This window comes from Pan paniscus, chromosome 3 (assembly GCF_029289425.2).
Source record: "Pan paniscus chromosome 3, NHGRI_mPanPan1-v2.0_pri, whole genome shotgun sequence".
Classification (NCBI taxonomy): Eukaryota; Metazoa; Chordata; class Mammalia; order Primates; family Hominidae; genus Pan; species Pan paniscus.
Window position 1 is genome coordinate 51,645,766 of NC_073252.2, and position 17,716 is coordinate 51,663,481.

Below are 17,716 nucleotides of genomic sequence, written 5' to 3' on the forward strand. Positions count from 1 at the left end.
TTCACCAGCATATCCCAGACTCAACTTGTCATGCTTCCCACCAAAAGTCCTTGTACGTTCCTGATCTTGAGGAATGGTACCTCTATATCCTCAGACACTGGGTGTTTCACCCGCCTCCCATATCTAGGAAGCCACTGTGTCTCTAAGTCTCTCTTAATGGATCCCTCTTTTTTTTTTAACCATCATAACTATTTTTTCAGTGTACAGCTCTGTAGTGTTGACTATATGCATACAGTTGTGCAATGGATCTCTAGAACTCTCCCACCTTGCAAAGCTGAAACTCTATATCCATTGAACAACTCCCCCTTTCTTCCTCTCTCATCACATCACACACTCTACCCCTGGTAACTACCATTCTACTTTCTACTTCTTTTGACTACATTCTACTTTATATCTTATATAAGCAGAATCATGCAGTTTTTGTTCCTTTGTGACTGGCTTATTTTACTTATCATAATGTCTTAAACATTCATCTATGTTGTAGCCTGTGACAGGATTTTCTTCTTTTGTAAGGTTGAATAATATTCCTCTCTGTGTGTGTGTGTATGTGTGTATCACATTTTCTTTATCCATTTCTCTGCTGATAGACATTTAGATTGCTTCCACATCTTGGCTATTGTGAATAATGCTACAATGAACATGCATGTGCAAATATCTTCAAGATCTCCTGAACTCTTAACCATGGGCTCATGCCACTAATTGTTCTTGCTCTAGATGACTGCAATAGCCTGTTTGTTTTCTGACTGGCCCCCATCTAGGATGTTTTCTACCCTGTAGCCAGAATGATCTTCCTAAATGTATCATTAAAAATCTGATCATGGCACTTCTTTGCTACAAATCCCTCAACACCTTATTTGCCTCAAAAGCCTTTCAGGACAAAATGGAAATTCTTATCTTATACTTAAGGTCTTCCATGATCTGACTCTCATTTCTTACTGCGTTTTCACTTAACAGATTTTATGCTCCAGCCAACTGAACAACCTGTAATGCTTCAAATATGTCGTGTTCTCCCATGTCTCCATCTTTTTTCACCTGTTGCTCCTCAAGACTGGGATACATTCCCCCCAATTTAGTCTGGATCAATGGTTCTTCAAGTGTGGTGATCTGGGAAGCAGCAAACAGCACTACCTGGAAACTCTTTAGAAATGCAAATTCTTGACCCTACACCAGATCCACTGAATTAGAAAACACTGTGGTAGGTTCCAGCAATCTGTGTTTTATTTTTTTAATTTTTAATTTTTTTAATTTTTTATTTCCATAGATTTTTGGGGGGAACAGATGGTATTTGGTTACATGAGTAAGTTCCTTAGTTGTGATGCGTGAGATTTTGGTGCACCCATCACCGAAGCAGTATGCACTGAACTCAATTTGTAGTCTCTTATCCCTCACCTATTATTCTAAGTGAAGTAATTCAGGAATGGAAAACCAAACATTGTATGTTCTCACTCATAAGTGGGAGCTAAGCTATGAGGATGCAAAGGCATAAGAATGATACAATGGACTTTGGGGACTCAGAGGGAAGGAGTAGGAAGTGGGTGAGCGCAATCTGTGTTTTCATCAACTCTATAGTGATTCTAGCATAGGATTAAGTTTGAGAACCCTGGTCTCTAGATAATTTACACTCACCCAGCTCTGTTCACCCCCAGAGGAAGCTTCTGTGACCCTCTCCCATGCTCTGCTGGATTTGGTGCCCTCCCATTTGCTCCCATATCATTGCTCTGCCATGGCATTTATTATTGTATTATCCCTGCTTATTTATTTGCTTGTCTCCTCTTTTAGACTCAAAGTTCCTTGAGAATAAAGACTGTGTTTTATGGTCATTGACTTTCCAATGTCTTCCACAGCCCTTAACATACATTAGGAGCTCAAAAGTGTTTATGAATGAGAGACTGAATGAATGGAGAAGTAGATTCCTACCTTTAATCACATATACAAGTATACTAAATATGCCATATAGTTATTTACCATATGCATTCACAATATATTTACCAAATATCTGCAGAACTTATGTTATTAGATGAGACTAAATGACTAAATTGAGAATGCATTTTTATTACAGATCACAAGTATGTCCTATCATAATGGCCCTAATTAGTATCAAAAAATATATAAACTGTATATTTTAAGTAACGTACGAGTAGACTAATCACATTTAACAGTAAACTAACCTAAGTTTTAACTGGACAGACCTAATTCGCAAGTATGCAACCTAAGCGCCTAAAGGCTAAGTGACTTGAAAAGTCTCTTCAGAGGTCCAAGTGACAGCACAGGAAACAGCACTGTCTTCCTGGCTCCTGGCCCATTATTTCCTCCAAACTCAAAATAACACTGCATTAGCATTTGGCAAGACCTGTGTGTGCACATTTTTCTTAACAGTTTAGAGAAAATTCTGATCCAAGTTCCTCCAGTCAGAATGATGAATTATAGACTTTATAGGGCTGCTGAATTACGATTTCTTTAAATTACGGTTTATGGTGGAAATGCCGATACCAGCTATTCATTAAAAACTTTCTATTTTCCCCTTTATGTCTCTGTCATAACCCAGACCCATAATTTCTAAAACTATAGCTATTCTCTTTGTTGTGGCTCAAGGCTGATACAGTACTTTGGAGTGTAATTGTGTGGATGCCAACTAAAATGTGGACCCATGATGATTAATTTACAAGGTCTTATATGCTTGCGGCTCTGTCTGGAAGAGGGGTTTTGGCATTACAGCACTCACCCTCTCCCCTCCCCAGACAGAGGGTCACGGAGGAGTTGCTAATTGTCTCAACTAAGCTTCATGTACCAATTTAGTTGACACCTTGCTTCACATTTTCCCATGACCCACACTCCTTCCCACCAGCATACGAGGCTTTCTGTGATAGCTTGATGACCTCCTTATCCTCATCACACATCCTTGCTGCCTTCCTGATTTCTCCAGTCTTGTTGAACTGTTTGCAATTTAGCAACAGTTCTATTCTCTCTCACCTGTGGGTCTTTCCATGTGCTCTTTTCACTTGTGGCAGTGCCCTTTGTCATCACCTCTCCATTCCTCCCAATGTGTCCCCAGATTTTCACTTGGATAACTGCTATTTATCTTTCTGGATTCAGCATTGACAGAACCTTCTCTAGGAAACTTTTACAGTGGAAAGCTTCTCATAGGGCTTCTAGAAGATGGAATAATAGTTTCTCTGCTAGGTGGTGCCATAACTGGGGGACCAATGATACCCAAATATTGATTTCATGGACATAAGCCTGAAATTTCCTCCAAATTTTCAAGGAGGACCCCTGGAACATCTGGAATACTGTAGAAAGGACATCAGCGATGGATGGGAGGTCAATACGGATTCCACATAACCTTCCTTTCACTCTGGGAATTTTAAGTTCCTTTTTCAAGTCAATGAGAAATGTGACCACTAGGCTTTTTGGCCCCCAAGTCTGTGATCTGGGCCAGGCACTTACTATATACAAAACCAGGACACTCTATCAAATCCCATCAGCGTGCTGTGTGCCTCCTCTAAGTGGAAACCACAAGCCTCCCACCCAACTCACAGTCATATGGAGAGATGCTTCCAGAGACACTTTAGGTGCTTCAGGTGTCTGTGGTAAGATCGCGATGTTGAACATGTGGCTCTCCAGGCGGGTCTGGGCATTGGAGGCACTGGACACCTGAAAAGAAAGTCATCCTGGTGAGCCTCTCATCTTCTATTGAGCAGAGCATGTTAGTACGTGGGTTTTTCCCTCTTTTAAGCCAGCTGTCTTTGAATTCTATATGTTCCTGCATTACAACTCTCATTCTGCCCTTCATATTTTAATATTGATCTTTTACTGATTCATATTTTAATATTGATCTTTTCCTGATTTCATTTTAAGCAAAGTTGAAAATGCAGGAAAGTATAAATAAGCAATAAAAAATCATCTAGAATTTCACTACCTAGAAATAGTGAATATTCATATGTTGATATTTAACTTATTTTATATGCACACATATCAATTGCATATTATAATTTTTTACTTACAATACTATGATAGTTTGCTGTATCATGAAACATGCTAGAAAACATAATTTTTGAGAACTATATAATGTCTTATTATGAGTACATAATATGATTTGTATTCCATTTCTTTCATTTTTAACCAGCACAGGTAAGTGATAGGTAAGTAATAAATCTCAGCCTCATCATTGCAGGGCAAGATTAGTAACATTCACAATTACTGTAATGGTCACAAAATCAACTTTTTCCTGCTGCAAAAACCTGAAGAATGTTGCTTTTTCTATGCAGCTTCTCCCTCCTCATCAGTTACTGGACCACCCTCTTAAACCTTCTTTCTCTCCATTGTTTGCTAAGCCATGTGTGACATGTGGAGTTGCATTAATTCCATATGGCAGGCGGCTGAGTTCTATCAATTCTGAGAAAAAGAGGCAGGGATAGCAGCCCTTTCCCTATGTCTTTAAAAGTTACTCCAACAGAAAGCCTGTCTTCTCTGTCTTTATCTTGATCACATCAGATGCCTGGGATCGAGTCTCAAAATACACATTTTTAAGGAGATATAGCATCACTGTAAATTATCTTACCAACAATAACTATAATTCACTCATCATCTATTATGGGCTCAGCACTGCATTAGCTACTTTTCAAGGGTTCTCTTACTTAGTATCCACAGAGTAGATATTATTATCCCCTTTTTTACAGGTGAGGAAACTGAAGGTCAGAAAATTTAAGCAATGTGTCAAAGTCACAAAGCCAACAAATGGCAGTATTTAACCAGATCAGTCAGGTTTATGATCATTCCACTGACCAAGATGACTCACTTTGGTAGCTTTAGGAAATTAGAAAAGGGGTGGCGGAGGGGTGTGGTGGCGGAATATATTCTATCTTTTGAAGAAAAAGAACCAAACATTGAATAGGTAGTGAAATGTGGTCATATTACTGAGCAAGTGAATCAATCTAGTAAAGACACTGATGGGAAATGTGTTGGTCTGTTTTGAACCACATTTCCTAAGGCTGTGTCAAAGTGACCTGAATATACCCAAACCAGGGCTCCTTCCCACACCAAAAAATGACTCTGAATGTGCATGCTTTCTTTGCACTATGCCATGCTCTATTTTCTAATCCCACTGGCATTACATATGTCCCAAATCTTAGATGCAAAGTAACAGATGGGATCCACTGATGGCTCATGACAGCACATCAACATTAAAATGGCATTAAATCCATGCAACTCGGCTGGACGGGGTGGCTCACGCCTGTAATCCCAGCACTTTGGGAGGCCGAGGTGGGCGGATCACTTGATGTCAGGAGTTCGAGACCAGCCTGGCCAACATGGTGAAATCCCGTCTCTACTAAAAATACAAAAAATTAGCTGGGCATGGTGGCGGGCACCTATAATCCCAGCTACTCGGGAGGCTGAGGTAGGAGAATTGCTTGAACCTGGGAGGTGGAGGTTACAGTGAGCCAAGATCGCACCACTGCACTCCAGCCTGGGCAACTGAGTGAAACTCTGTCTCAGAAAAAAAAAAAAAAAAAAATCCATGCAACTCATTATACTGCATTTCCTGCTTTAAAGAAAAAAAAGAAAAAAGGAAAAGAATTATTAGAAAAGGATTTGTTTAAAGTTTGAAATCCTTTAGGGACACTAAAATGATGAATGGGAAAATTTGCTAACCACTTATGTTAGCACCTAGCTCTAGTGTCTATCTCATTTCAAATCAAAATATAGGTATGCCTATAAAACAATGAGACTTTAGAATAAACATGCCAAAACTTTTACATCAGGAGAACATAATCCCAGAGAGTTGTTTCATATTTGCAACAAAGATGCTGTCAGTGTTCAAAATGCATTTTTGGAATGCCTTCAGACAAAGTTTACAAATCATATAGGAACTCTGAGCCCATTATTCCATAATTACTCCCCACTTTAACCCAAAATAATCACCACTGTTTTTCTCACCAGACCTTAGTCTGACTTTTGACTATTTAGCTATATTTTTTAATCCACTTCCAAAAGATGATACACTGCCACTATGGAGGACATTCTAAAGAATATCTCACTTTGAAGGCAATTTCACACAGGAGTTCTAAACACATTTTGAGCAAAATGTGTGAAGACTCTGTAAAGGGAACCACTTTGTAAGTAATAATGTTCATTCAACTGGATGTCTTCATCCAGTGAGTTTTTTTTTAAATCATTATTTTTTGTTATTTTATTTTTTATTTATTTATTTTTATTTTTTATTTTTTTCCATATATGGCCAATTTGTTTTCAATGAAAGTGCCAAATAACCCCAATGGACAGGGTAGTCTTTTTAATAATAATAATAATCATAAAGTATTTTTTATTATTTTTAAATCTTTATTTGCCTTATTTACTCAGTAACCAAATTACAAAAGCAATCAAATATTATTTTGAGCAGCTACTTAGATTCCCCTTCCAGGGAAGTGCTCCATATTGATAACATTCTCCTTCCTCACCCTACGAAGGCAAAGGCAGATCTGAGGATTCTAGTTTGCAGAGGTGACTTCTTTTGATTGAGGTCTTTGCCTTCATTCTGACTCATTCTTTGATGACTGCTGCAATCCCCAGGTGCTAAAAATGAAAAGTTAACTTGGGCAAAGGGCACCCAATGTTTGCTCACTCATAGGACATTCAGTGTGCTCAGGATAATCTCATTTTAATGGTTTCCAAATTTATCTCAACCTGCTCTCTGGAAAAGCACATCTTTTACACAATATAAATTAGTCAGGCGATGAAGATGTACATGCCAGGCATCAGAAGCAGAATGGATGATCATTTTAACAAGGTGAGCTGGGTGAGTTCAGCCCCACCTGGATTCCTAGACAAAGGAAAAGACTCAGACTTTGCGAGGCCCTGACACTGCTTTGGCTGATCCCCATAAACATAGATATTTTCTCTGACACTTTACCAAATTCTTCTTGGTATCCGTGCTTAAACACCCTTTCTTATTCATAATTCCTTATTCCTTTGTATTTCTGTATGATTCTTTATTTCCAAATCATGCTCGCCAGAGGTCTGCCTAATTTTATTGATCTTCAAAGAATCAGGTTTTGTATTTGTTTATCATTTCTAGCATTTTATAATTAACCAATTCCTCTGCTTATCTCTACTAATTCCTTCCTTTTGCTTTCCTTAGGTTTCCCTTGCAGTTCTCTGGCTTCTTGAGTTAAATATTTTGTCCACATATTTTAATGCTTTCTTGCTCAATAATAAGAGCTTAAGGCCATCAATTTTCTTCTGAGTACAATTTTGTCCATATGATTTAAGTTTTGATAGGTTATTTCCTCCTCATCAATATTTCTTAAGTGTTTGCTGTTTTGATTTTCTTTAAAGAATTTCCTAGTAATTATTTAAGAGACCATTTAAAATATTCCAAGTGGCCTGAATTTTTGTTTATCCTTTTATTATTAATTTATAATTTATAATTATATTTATAATAGCCAGAGAACATATGCAGTATAATTTTTCTTTTGTTTTCTTTTTGTCTTTTTTTTTTTTTTGAGAGAGGGTCTCGCTCCGTCATCCAGGCTAGAGTGCAGTGGCGTGATCATGGCTCAGCGCAGCCTCCACCTCCCAGGCTCAAGTGATCCTCCCGCCTAGCTGCCACCATGCCCAGCTAATTTTTGTATTTTTTGCGAGACAGGGTTTCACCATGTTGCCCAAGCTGGTCTCAAACTCCTGGACTGACGCAGTCTGCCTGCCTTGGCCTCCCGAGGTGTTGAGATTACAAGTGTGAGCCACTATGCCCAGCCTATGCAGTATAATTCTTGTCCTTTAATCTACTGAAGGTCTCCTTATGGTCTGGTATTTGACCAATTTTTATAAATGGTAATAAAAAACCCTTATATAATGCTACCTATCTGATATGCAGTATTCGAAGTACTCTATCTGTATTAACTCATTAAATCATCACAATAATCCTATTTGACAGACAAGGAAAATGAAGCACAGAAGTTTTTCTCAAGTAATTTGCCCAAAGTTGTGTAGCTAGTAAGTGGCAGAACTGACACCTAAACATGTTGAGTTTGGCTATAGGCCCATGATCTTATCACAAGATAGTAAGTGTTCCAAGAACATTCAAAACTAGAAGGTAAGATTTTTTTTTCTCCATATAGTATTTTTATATTTTAAAGACTTTTTTTCTGAACACTTTGGCCATTATCTAACCTAAACATCTTGGTTGTGGATAACTCTGCTTGTAAAGATACACATATATCTGAACTGACAAATTAAAAAAACTCCTAATGCTATGAATTATATTTTGTAGGGAATTCCACTGATATGGAATCCATATCAGTGTCCCCATCCAATTCTCATCTTGAATCATAGCTCCCATAATTCCCACGTGTTGGAGGGACCCGGTGGGAGACAACAATCACGGGGGCAGTTTCCCCCATACTGTTCTCATGGTAGTGAGTAAGTCTCACAAGATCTTATGGTTTATAAGAAGTTTCCCTTTTCACTCGGCTCTCATTCTCTCTTGCCTCCCACTATGTAAGACATGTTTTTCGCTTTCCACTGTGATTGTGAGGCCTCTCCAGCCACATGGAACTGTGAGTCCATTAAACCTCTTTTTCTGTGTAAATTACCCAGTCTCAGGTATGTCTTTATCAGCAGCATGAAAATGGACTAACACGTCCCCCAAATGTGATTTCCTGTCAACTGCAGAAAATTACTCAAGTTGATTATAAATAAGAGCGATTGGATTACTGGATTCATCAGACTTCAGAAAAGTCAGGAAGCAGAGGGTACCTCGAAGCGGAAGGAGTCACTCTGGGCTGGGGCTCCTGAGTGCCTGTACCATACGATGCCTTCATTGATGTCCTGCTGGGTGAAGGTGCTGGTGGGGGTAGCTGTCCTCCCATCAGGCAGGTGCTGCCCTTCATCTGCAGGGCTGTCTGCAGGCATATTCACTAGAAGGACCACCTCCCCTAGGAAGGCACAGGCCACATAGTTAGTGAGGGTCCCTAGGAAAAGTCAGAGCCCTTACCTCCTTTCCTACTACTCATTTTTTTTTAACTAGAAAGAAATGATGTACTTCTTTATTTTTGTCTAAGGTGAAGGAGAGGATGTTAACACATAATTCAATGGACAATATTGAATCCACCTTTAGAAACAGAATTCTCAGGCTTTCTGCTAAAAGAACTAAAAGCCATTCAAGGACAATTCATGTATGAAGTTACTGACTTATTATCTATTAAAAATTACATAAGGAGAGCCAGATAGTAGCAAATACTATAGACAAATACTCAAATACTGGGCACTGAATGGATTCATTTCTATGCACAACTTTCTATGTAACAGAAAATGTTTTCCAGCCAGGAAGTTTTTGCTGAAAACATAATGGGAAATTAGAAACAATTCAGTGGAAAATTTTCATGAGAGAATTCTGTCCAATGATAGTAATACAGGTTCAATTTCTCTTATCTGAAATTCTTAGGACCAGAAGTGTTTCAGATTTCTATTTTTGAATATTTGCATATACATAATGAGATATCTTGGATTCAGGACCCAAGTCTAAACATGAAACTCATTTATGTTTTATATACACTTTACACACATAGCCTGAAGGTAATTTTATATAATGTTTAAAAATAAATTTTGTGCATGAAACAAGTTTTGGCTGTAACCTTTCACGTGAGGTCAGGGTAGAATTTTCCACTTGTGGCATCATGTCAGTGCTTTCAACGTTATGGATTTTGGAGCATTTCAGATTTCAGATTTTTGGATTAGGGATGCTCAACTTGTAATAGCTAACAGTGGAAGACATATGGCAGGCACCCCACTATACCCTATGTGGTGATTCAAACCCAGCTCCATTGTTTCCAGCTGAGTGAGCTTCCTTAAGCTCCATAAGCCTTCGTTCCTCATTCGTAAAAAGAAAATAATAGTATATGCTTTACAGGTGCTTAAAGATAATGTTGGTCATCTTTCTTGACATAGTTTGGCTGTGTCCCTACCCAAATCTCAACTTGAATTGTATCTCCCAGAATTCCCACATATTGTAGAAGGGACCCAGGGGGAGGTAATTGAATCATAGGGGCCGGTCTTTCCCATGCTATTCTCCTGATAATAAATAAGTCTCACGAGATCTGATGGGTTTATCAGGGGTTTCCGCTTTTGCCTCTTCCTCATTTTCTCTTGCTGCCGCCATGTAAGAAGTGCCTTTCTCCTCCTGCCATGATTCTGAGGCCTCCCCAGCCATGTAGAACTGTGAGTCCAATTAAACCTCTTTCTCTTCCCAGTCTTAGGTATGCCTTTATCAGCAGTGTGAAAACAGACTAATACGCTTCTCATTAATTCTATTTAATTATTCTGAATGATGCCATTATTGTCTTCATTTTACAGATGAAGGTCTTCAGGTTCAGAGTTTAATAACGTTAGAAGTTACACAAATGTTAAGTTGATGAGCTGGGATTTGAATCTGATCATGAAGCTGGTCATGAAGCTCTGTTACCAATCATCATTATTTTGTGAACATGTACCAGTATTTACACTGCTAAATAACTTATCATGTTTTCTCCTCCTTCATTCTTTAAACTTTATTGGAACTGAGGCAAGGAAATCTAAATCTAAACACCACCATCACCAGCAATCTGTTTGTACTGCTTGTTCTTCACCTAAAGCACCTTCACCTTCACCTACTATCTTCTTAAAGTGAGACTGAAAATACAGAGGTGTTATAGAAACAATTAAAATTTCACAGGAGACTATGCCTTCAATTGAAGACCAAACAGAAGAATGGATGAACTGCTGCAAGCAGAAGCTATATTCTCATGAAAATGCATCTAACAATAAATCTGAAAGAAGCCACCCTAACACTCTGATAGTGGGAGGGAGAGGGTGAGGAAGAGGGAGAGAGAAAGAGAGACAGATAGAGTGTCAATTTTTAAAATATTCTATAGGAGAATACTCGAATCTTAATACACTAGACACTAGACATATTGGGCAATTGATGGCATATTTGATTACCCTAGAGAAATTAGTTTTCTTACTCAATGCAGACACTCATTCTAATATTTATATGCACTAAATTCAAGTATAGAACAAGCATAATATTCTGGATGGTAATGAAATACCAAAATAAGAGAGAAACATGACTACACTACTCTTTATATAATCATATGTTGAATCAACTCACTGTAGTTTTCTTTCTTGTATTATAACTTATTTGTACTCAAGTAGAAAAAATTCCATTACCTTTCTCTCCCTGGTTCAACTTCCATTCCTAAGATGCTGTCAATAAACATAGATTTCTAGGATGTGGACTGTTTATGAATGTGAGTACAGTTGCAAAATATTGTGAAAGAAAATTTCCACAATGAAAATGTGGACAGTAGAAAACATTCAAATGCTGATTTCCTAGTTATTCTGCTTTTATGATAAAAAAGCAAAGCAGAATTTTCCTAACAAGCCCTAATGAAACAAACCTAAATTTTTATGTAAAAAATCACTTTTATGTCATACAGATTAACAGGAATCATAAGATATTTGCTAATCCCATTAATTTTAACTCAGTAAATAGTCATTGAGTACCCATTAGGTACTAATGACTGTGGTAGGCCCTTCAGGAATGGAGGGATTCAAAGCTAGGCCACATGCAGCTCCTACCCCAAAGATTAGCCCCATAAGCAACTGGGAGTCACTGTTAGTTTTCCAGTAGGTGAATGACATGAATCGGTTTAGAATACACAACATGTGGTCAGAATATAGAAAGCCTATAAGAGTTGAAAGTCCTGTTAAAGGGGCTGGACTTCATTCTATAAAAGTGATAACAACAGTAGCTAAGATTTATATAGATGGTTTGACCAATTATAAGACTACTGACAAATCCAGAGGAGAGATGGGAACCTGAACTAAGACAACAGAGGTGAGACTGTAAAGAAACACAGATGCAAGAGTAACTGAGGAAGTGGGAGCAATGGAACTTGACAAAGGTTCCTGTGAAGGATGACAGAGGAAGGCATCAACGAGAATCACCTATTGGGATAGATGACTGGATGGCACTACCGGCCATCAATCATACAGAAGGAGGAGGGGGTTGGAGGGAAGATGAAGGGTTCAGTACTGGACATGCTGAATACAGGTGCCTTTGTGACAAGTCCATGAGTGGACAAGGAGAAATATCAACCTATTGTGGTATTCCCTGCAGATGGGTGAGAGCTAACTTTCTTTTTTCTTTTTTTTTTTTTTTTGTAGTACCTCACCTATGCTTTAATCATAATATGACAACAAAAAGATAATATTTTAAACATGAAAACCCAAGTTTAAAAAACAGAAAATGATCTCTATTGGGGATTTCCTTTATACTGAAGTCTATATTTTAACCTATAATTTTGAAGGGAAGATTTAGTAGGTATTAAGAATTGGAATATCATTTGAATCTCCATGAATTATTTTGAGATTGAGATCATTCAAATGAACGTATCTTACATTATGATAAATAATTTGGAATTGCCAATGCATTAGGTTAAATCAGATTCTCCTTCAAATGATTCTCAAGTTATTTATTAAAACCATCTCATCATATCTACTTTCAAATCTAAGTAAGTAGCTACAGATACAAGTATTAATCAAGTTGTCTAAATTTATACAGATACTCCTTGAGTTCCAGTGGTTTGACTTATAATTTTTTGAAGTTACAATGGTGCAAAACCATTGTTTTTCACTTTCAGTACAGTAGTTAATAAGTTACATGAGATATTTAACAGTTAATTATAAAACATGCTTTATGTTAGATGATTTACCTAACTCTAGGCTAATGTAAATATTCTGGGCACATTTAAGGTAGGCTAGGCTAAGCTATGATGTTCGGTAGGTTAGGTGTTTTAAATGTATTTTCAATTAACGATAATTTCAACTTATGATGAGTTTAACAGGGTGTAAGTTGAGGAACATCTGTATCTGAAAACGGTGGTGAGTCTGCAAGTGGTTGAACTCAGGTCCTTCATGCACATACTATACAAGCAATTTACATTTGGTTCTGTTTCAAGGCGTCAGCTCTTCACAAAAAGCCCAAAGTCCAGCTTGAACTTTCTTAAGTGATGAAGGAGTATTAGGTAAAGTCTCCACAAATTTACGTAATTGGGACTGATAGATGCAAGCAGATTTGTGCTAAGTGGACTTCTAGTTCCCACCACCAATTTCACTCTTGAATGGTTTCTAGGTAACGTGATTTGATTATTACTAATAGGGGGCTCTGGATACACGGAAAGATCATGTTCATAGGAAGAAGTTAATTAAAAGAGTTACAGCAGGAAAGCATCACAATAAAGCCTACGTGATATTTATCAAACTGAAATGGCAAAATTTTATCTGCTTAAAAAAACATTTAATTCAGCATTGTTTTGTTTAAGACTTAATGGAATATTGGTTGTTTCTAGGAAATTTGGGGGCTTAATTTTTTGTCTTTTACTGATGAAGATAAAGGTAGAGAATTTAATACATCAAAAGAGTCATAGATTTTTAGAGATGAAAAGGACTTAAAAATATCTAGCTTAAAATCAGTAGTTGAAAGTACGATGAGAACAGGAAACTTACTAATTACAAATGGAAAAATAGTAACTTTAGAGTGGAAAAATCTGGTAGACACCACTTTAACCAAGTGATCAAAGTTAACATCACCTGTCATAAGACGCAGTGAGATTATGTACCTCCTGATGATGCACTGAGAAAGGGGGAAAAGCACAACCTTAACGCAATCATGAGAAATCATCCTCAGACTAACAAATTGAGTGAGAGTCTACAAATATCTGACCAGCACTCTTCAAAAGAGTCGGTGTCATAAAAGACAAAGACAGAGGAAGTGTGTGTCGCAGATTGGAGGAAACCAAGAAGACGTGGCAAATAAGTGTAATTGAGATCCTGGATTGGGTCATAGAAAGGGCATTGGTGGGAAAACTGGCAAAATTTGAATAAGGCCTGTGAATTGATTAATAGTATCATATCAGTGTTAATTTCCTGGTTTCAATAATTGTTCTATAGTTATAAGACGTTAACATTAGGGGAGGATAAGGGTATTCAAGAGCTTTTATTCTGTTTTTGCAACTGTTTAGTCTAAATGTTTTTTAAAATTTTTTTAATGTTTACCCTAACTTCTTAAAGAAACCTATGGCACAAGACCTTATACCTGCCATTTTCAAGGTTACATAGCCATAATAAATGACATCTCAGCTAGACTGACCATTTTATAATTATAATACCAATTCTCGATTAGGTGGCTTTTCAATGTCTTTGTGGACATTGGAATTATTTTTAAATTAAATAAAGTTAATTTTTTTCTCCCTACAGAAAATATATGATTAAAAAATCTGACAGCCCAGAGGAAAAACAGATTATTCTTCCTCTGCTATTTAATATGCCAAGTGAGTTTTTACTTTTAATGGCTATAATTTTCATTTTCACATGATCAATTTAGTTATTTTAAAAAATCTACCTGTTCCTTTATTTTTCTATCATGTTGCTATTTCCACACAGTTTCAATTCCTTCTTTTATGTCTTTAAATCATTTTAAATCTGCTTATTTCACAGTTTTTATAAGACTGTTACTTTATTTGAAATTCTTGGGGTTTTAATCTTCTTGCTCGTTTTGGTTATGGTACTACAGATTATTTCCTCCCATATTCCATAATTTTAAATTCTGAGCTTCATTGGTTTCTTCTGAGAATCCCATGTAGCCTAGCAGAGAGTAGGCCTTCTGTGGTAGTTTCTATTAGTTTCAATAAAGAACCCAAGACATATCATTGGTCTGAGATTAATTTTCATAAAATACCTCAGCTTCAGGTTTCTTAGACAAGACACATGGTCTAATTTAACCTGAGATTTACCGGAAAAATAGGCCTAAAGTTCTGAATTTTCACCAGGCTTTTTTTTTTTTTTTTTTTCTACTCTGACTCCAAGAAAGAGACAGATTTCTCTGCCATGTCTCTGTGCTGATAAGCTTCTTGTTTCTACTCTGTCCCTTTAATTGAAAGCATGTCCTTCCAGAGTCCTGGCTTTATGCAGCATCTTAATTCCAATGCTCTGTCTCTGCATGGACATTAAATCCCAAGCCCCTGGGTTATTGAGACATTCACAACCCCTTTTGGAGAAGCTATGCTATTAAGCTCATGCAATAACTGGCCTTCAGTGTCCTCTTTGTTGCTGGCACCCGGAGATTTCTCTCTATCCTTGGGAAGTCAGCTACGAACACCTTATAATTCTTGTTATATTTTATCCAGCATTTCTGGGTGATGATAATGGGAAATCTCTCAGGTTTTCATATTTGACTATCTTGCTGGAAGTAGAAGTAACACTGGAGAACACTGAAAAATGTTTTCATGTTATTTTTTTTAAGTCTCATTAAGAAGAAGTCTAGTGATATCCTAAAAGGCATATAAGGCAGAGTTTGAGAGCCTGACCTTTGAAATTAAACTGACGTATATTAGTTAAGTGACTTGCAGCAAGCTACTTTACCCAGTATTTTTACCTGCAAAATGAAGTTGTTTTAAAACTTAAATTTTAGGTGTTACATATAACATATTTATAAACTTTAGTACACTACCTAGTAAATGTGTTGAGTGTGATAGCTATCATGATTATTCTGTTTTTAAAGGGGATTTGTAAGGTATAAGAAAGCTCAGTTCATTGGAATTGCAATCTTGCCACATGGCACTATACAGTAGCAAACCCTAGACTGCTGAATGCAACGATGAAACCACACCAAAGGAAAAAATAGTTACCAAATTGGGGGTAGTCTTGTGTAATCTTGTAGATGATTTCTTCAGCACTGGCACCAGGAGCCTCAGCCTGTAAGATTCTGTTGGTGATCTGCAGCATCCCCCCTTCTGGAACCCACACCATTGAATTAGCCACAAGCTGAAGACCCCTATCATTCTGAAATAAAAATAAAATGCAGAATTAGTTCCAAGCAAAGTAATAATATATCAATCCTTAAAGACATAAGTTATCCAGTTCTGTTGTTGTTAAAGATCGTCTAATAAGACAGAGAGAGATTCACAGCTTCAGAGTCACTCTATAGACTTTGTATTATGTGTAGACATGCATATTTATCTATATATTTACATATGTATATATCCTGCTTTTTCTTTTAGTTTATCATGAACCAACAACTTATTTAGAAAGACTAAGTCTCTCCATTTCTTTCTTTCATCTATCCATCAACCTGTCTTTCTATCCTCTCCACCCACCCATATTTAAGAATTATTCATTAAGCACCTATTATATGCCAGCTCCATTGCTAGAGGCCTGATATATACAAGATGTCTGAAGCAAAACCTTAACGTCAGAACTTACAGTCTAGTGGGAGAGACAGACACATAAATAATTAGGATGCTTCACGATTAATGCTCTATAAGAAGCTTGAGCAGGGAGCTGTGGGAGAATAGAGGAAGGAAGCCTCAGGAAGATTTTCCTAAGAAAAATAATTTCATTTTGAATAACAAAAAAATTGGATTTCTAAGTAGAGACATGGTGAAACATATTCCAGACAGAGGGCCCAGCTTAAGTGAAAGCAAAGATGTGAGACAATGCACTGTATATTTCATAAAATGCCCAAGTGTCTGGTGCCAGTAGGGCTCAGGGAGCCAGGTTGGGGAGTGGATAAAAAGTGACACTGTCTTATGGAAGGTTAGTAGAAGATAGAAGCTATGCTAAAAGTCTCAATTCATCTCATAGGCACTGGAAAGTCAACACGAGTCTCCAGGGAAGAAAATGGGATGATCAGATCTAGGTTTTAGAAAGGCTCCAATGGCAGGAGATGGAAATGACTAGCACTGAGATAAATCTAGAGCTGAAGATACCTTGTAATGGCTCAGGGGAGAGAAAATGATGAGAGGGTAATTGCAATGGTAAATCCAATGGTAAATTCATCGTAGACAGCAATAGATTCTAGAAGCACCACAGAAGCAGAACTGACAGGACCTGATGGCCGATTGAAAGTGAAGCAACAAGTTAGGAGTAGCTGGCTGGAAGGAATCACCTATTCAGCACTCCTGAGAAGGCAATCATTTTAATTACTAAAGCTAATATCATTAAAAGTGCTGCCATTCCTGCTTTGCAAGGCACAAACCCTCTTCCAAAGCCTCATAATTGACATTTTCCACAGAATGAGACTAGGGAGGCTGCCAGTGTTCAGTTTTCAAACTTCAAAAATTAACAAGTCTGATATTTTAACAAAGGGCATCTTAGAAGGGATGGTTTTCTATATTATTATTACTTTCAAATATGCCAATAAATGGAACAGAGCAAATACCACTCCCAGGGAAGAATACTCTGAAGAGAAAACAACATCTATTCTTTTGCTCACTTGGCCCTTGAGCATCTCACCTCTCAGGAGTCAGTGATGGCTACTGTCATCATATATACACCAGGAAGCTGAGTCAAACAGTGCCCATGAGAACAGCAGCAACGGCACTTTCTAACCTGATTGGTGCTCGGGGCAAAATCCCAGAGAATATTCTCCTTTCTCAATTGACATAGCATATTATTTATAAAACATCAAAAACGTGTAAAAAAAACTTTATATATAATCACCAGAATTCTGAGGGAAAAGGCTCTATTAACTCCAGCAGTCTTGTATACCATGATATACTTGGGCCCAGGTTTTTTTTGAGACAGAATTTTGCTCTTGCTGCCCAGGCTGGAGTGCAATTGCACGAACTTGGCTCACCACAACCTCTGCCTCTCAGGTTCAAACAATTCCCCTGACTCAGCCTCC

General features: G+C 37.5%; 1 protein-coding gene across 2 annotated transcripts in view; it reads right to left on the reverse strand.

Moving 5' to 3' along the window:
• Nucleotides 1-17,716, reverse strand: part of FRAS1 (Fraser extracellular matrix complex subunit 1) — a 490,598-nt gene that overhangs the window by 127,486 nt on the left and 345,396 nt on the right. For both annotated transcript variants that reach the window (XM_008957670.5, XM_003832280.6), the window contains exons 30-32: nt 15,720-15,873; nt 8,752-8,930; nt 3,535-3,651 (exon numbers count right to left, since the gene is read on the reverse strand). In XM_008957670.5, coding sequence (XP_008955918.2) covers nt 3,535-3,651; nt 8,752-8,930; nt 15,720-15,873 — 450 coding nt within the window. The remainder of the gene's footprint in view (nt 1-3,534; nt 3,652-8,751; nt 8,931-15,719; nt 15,874-17,716) is intronic.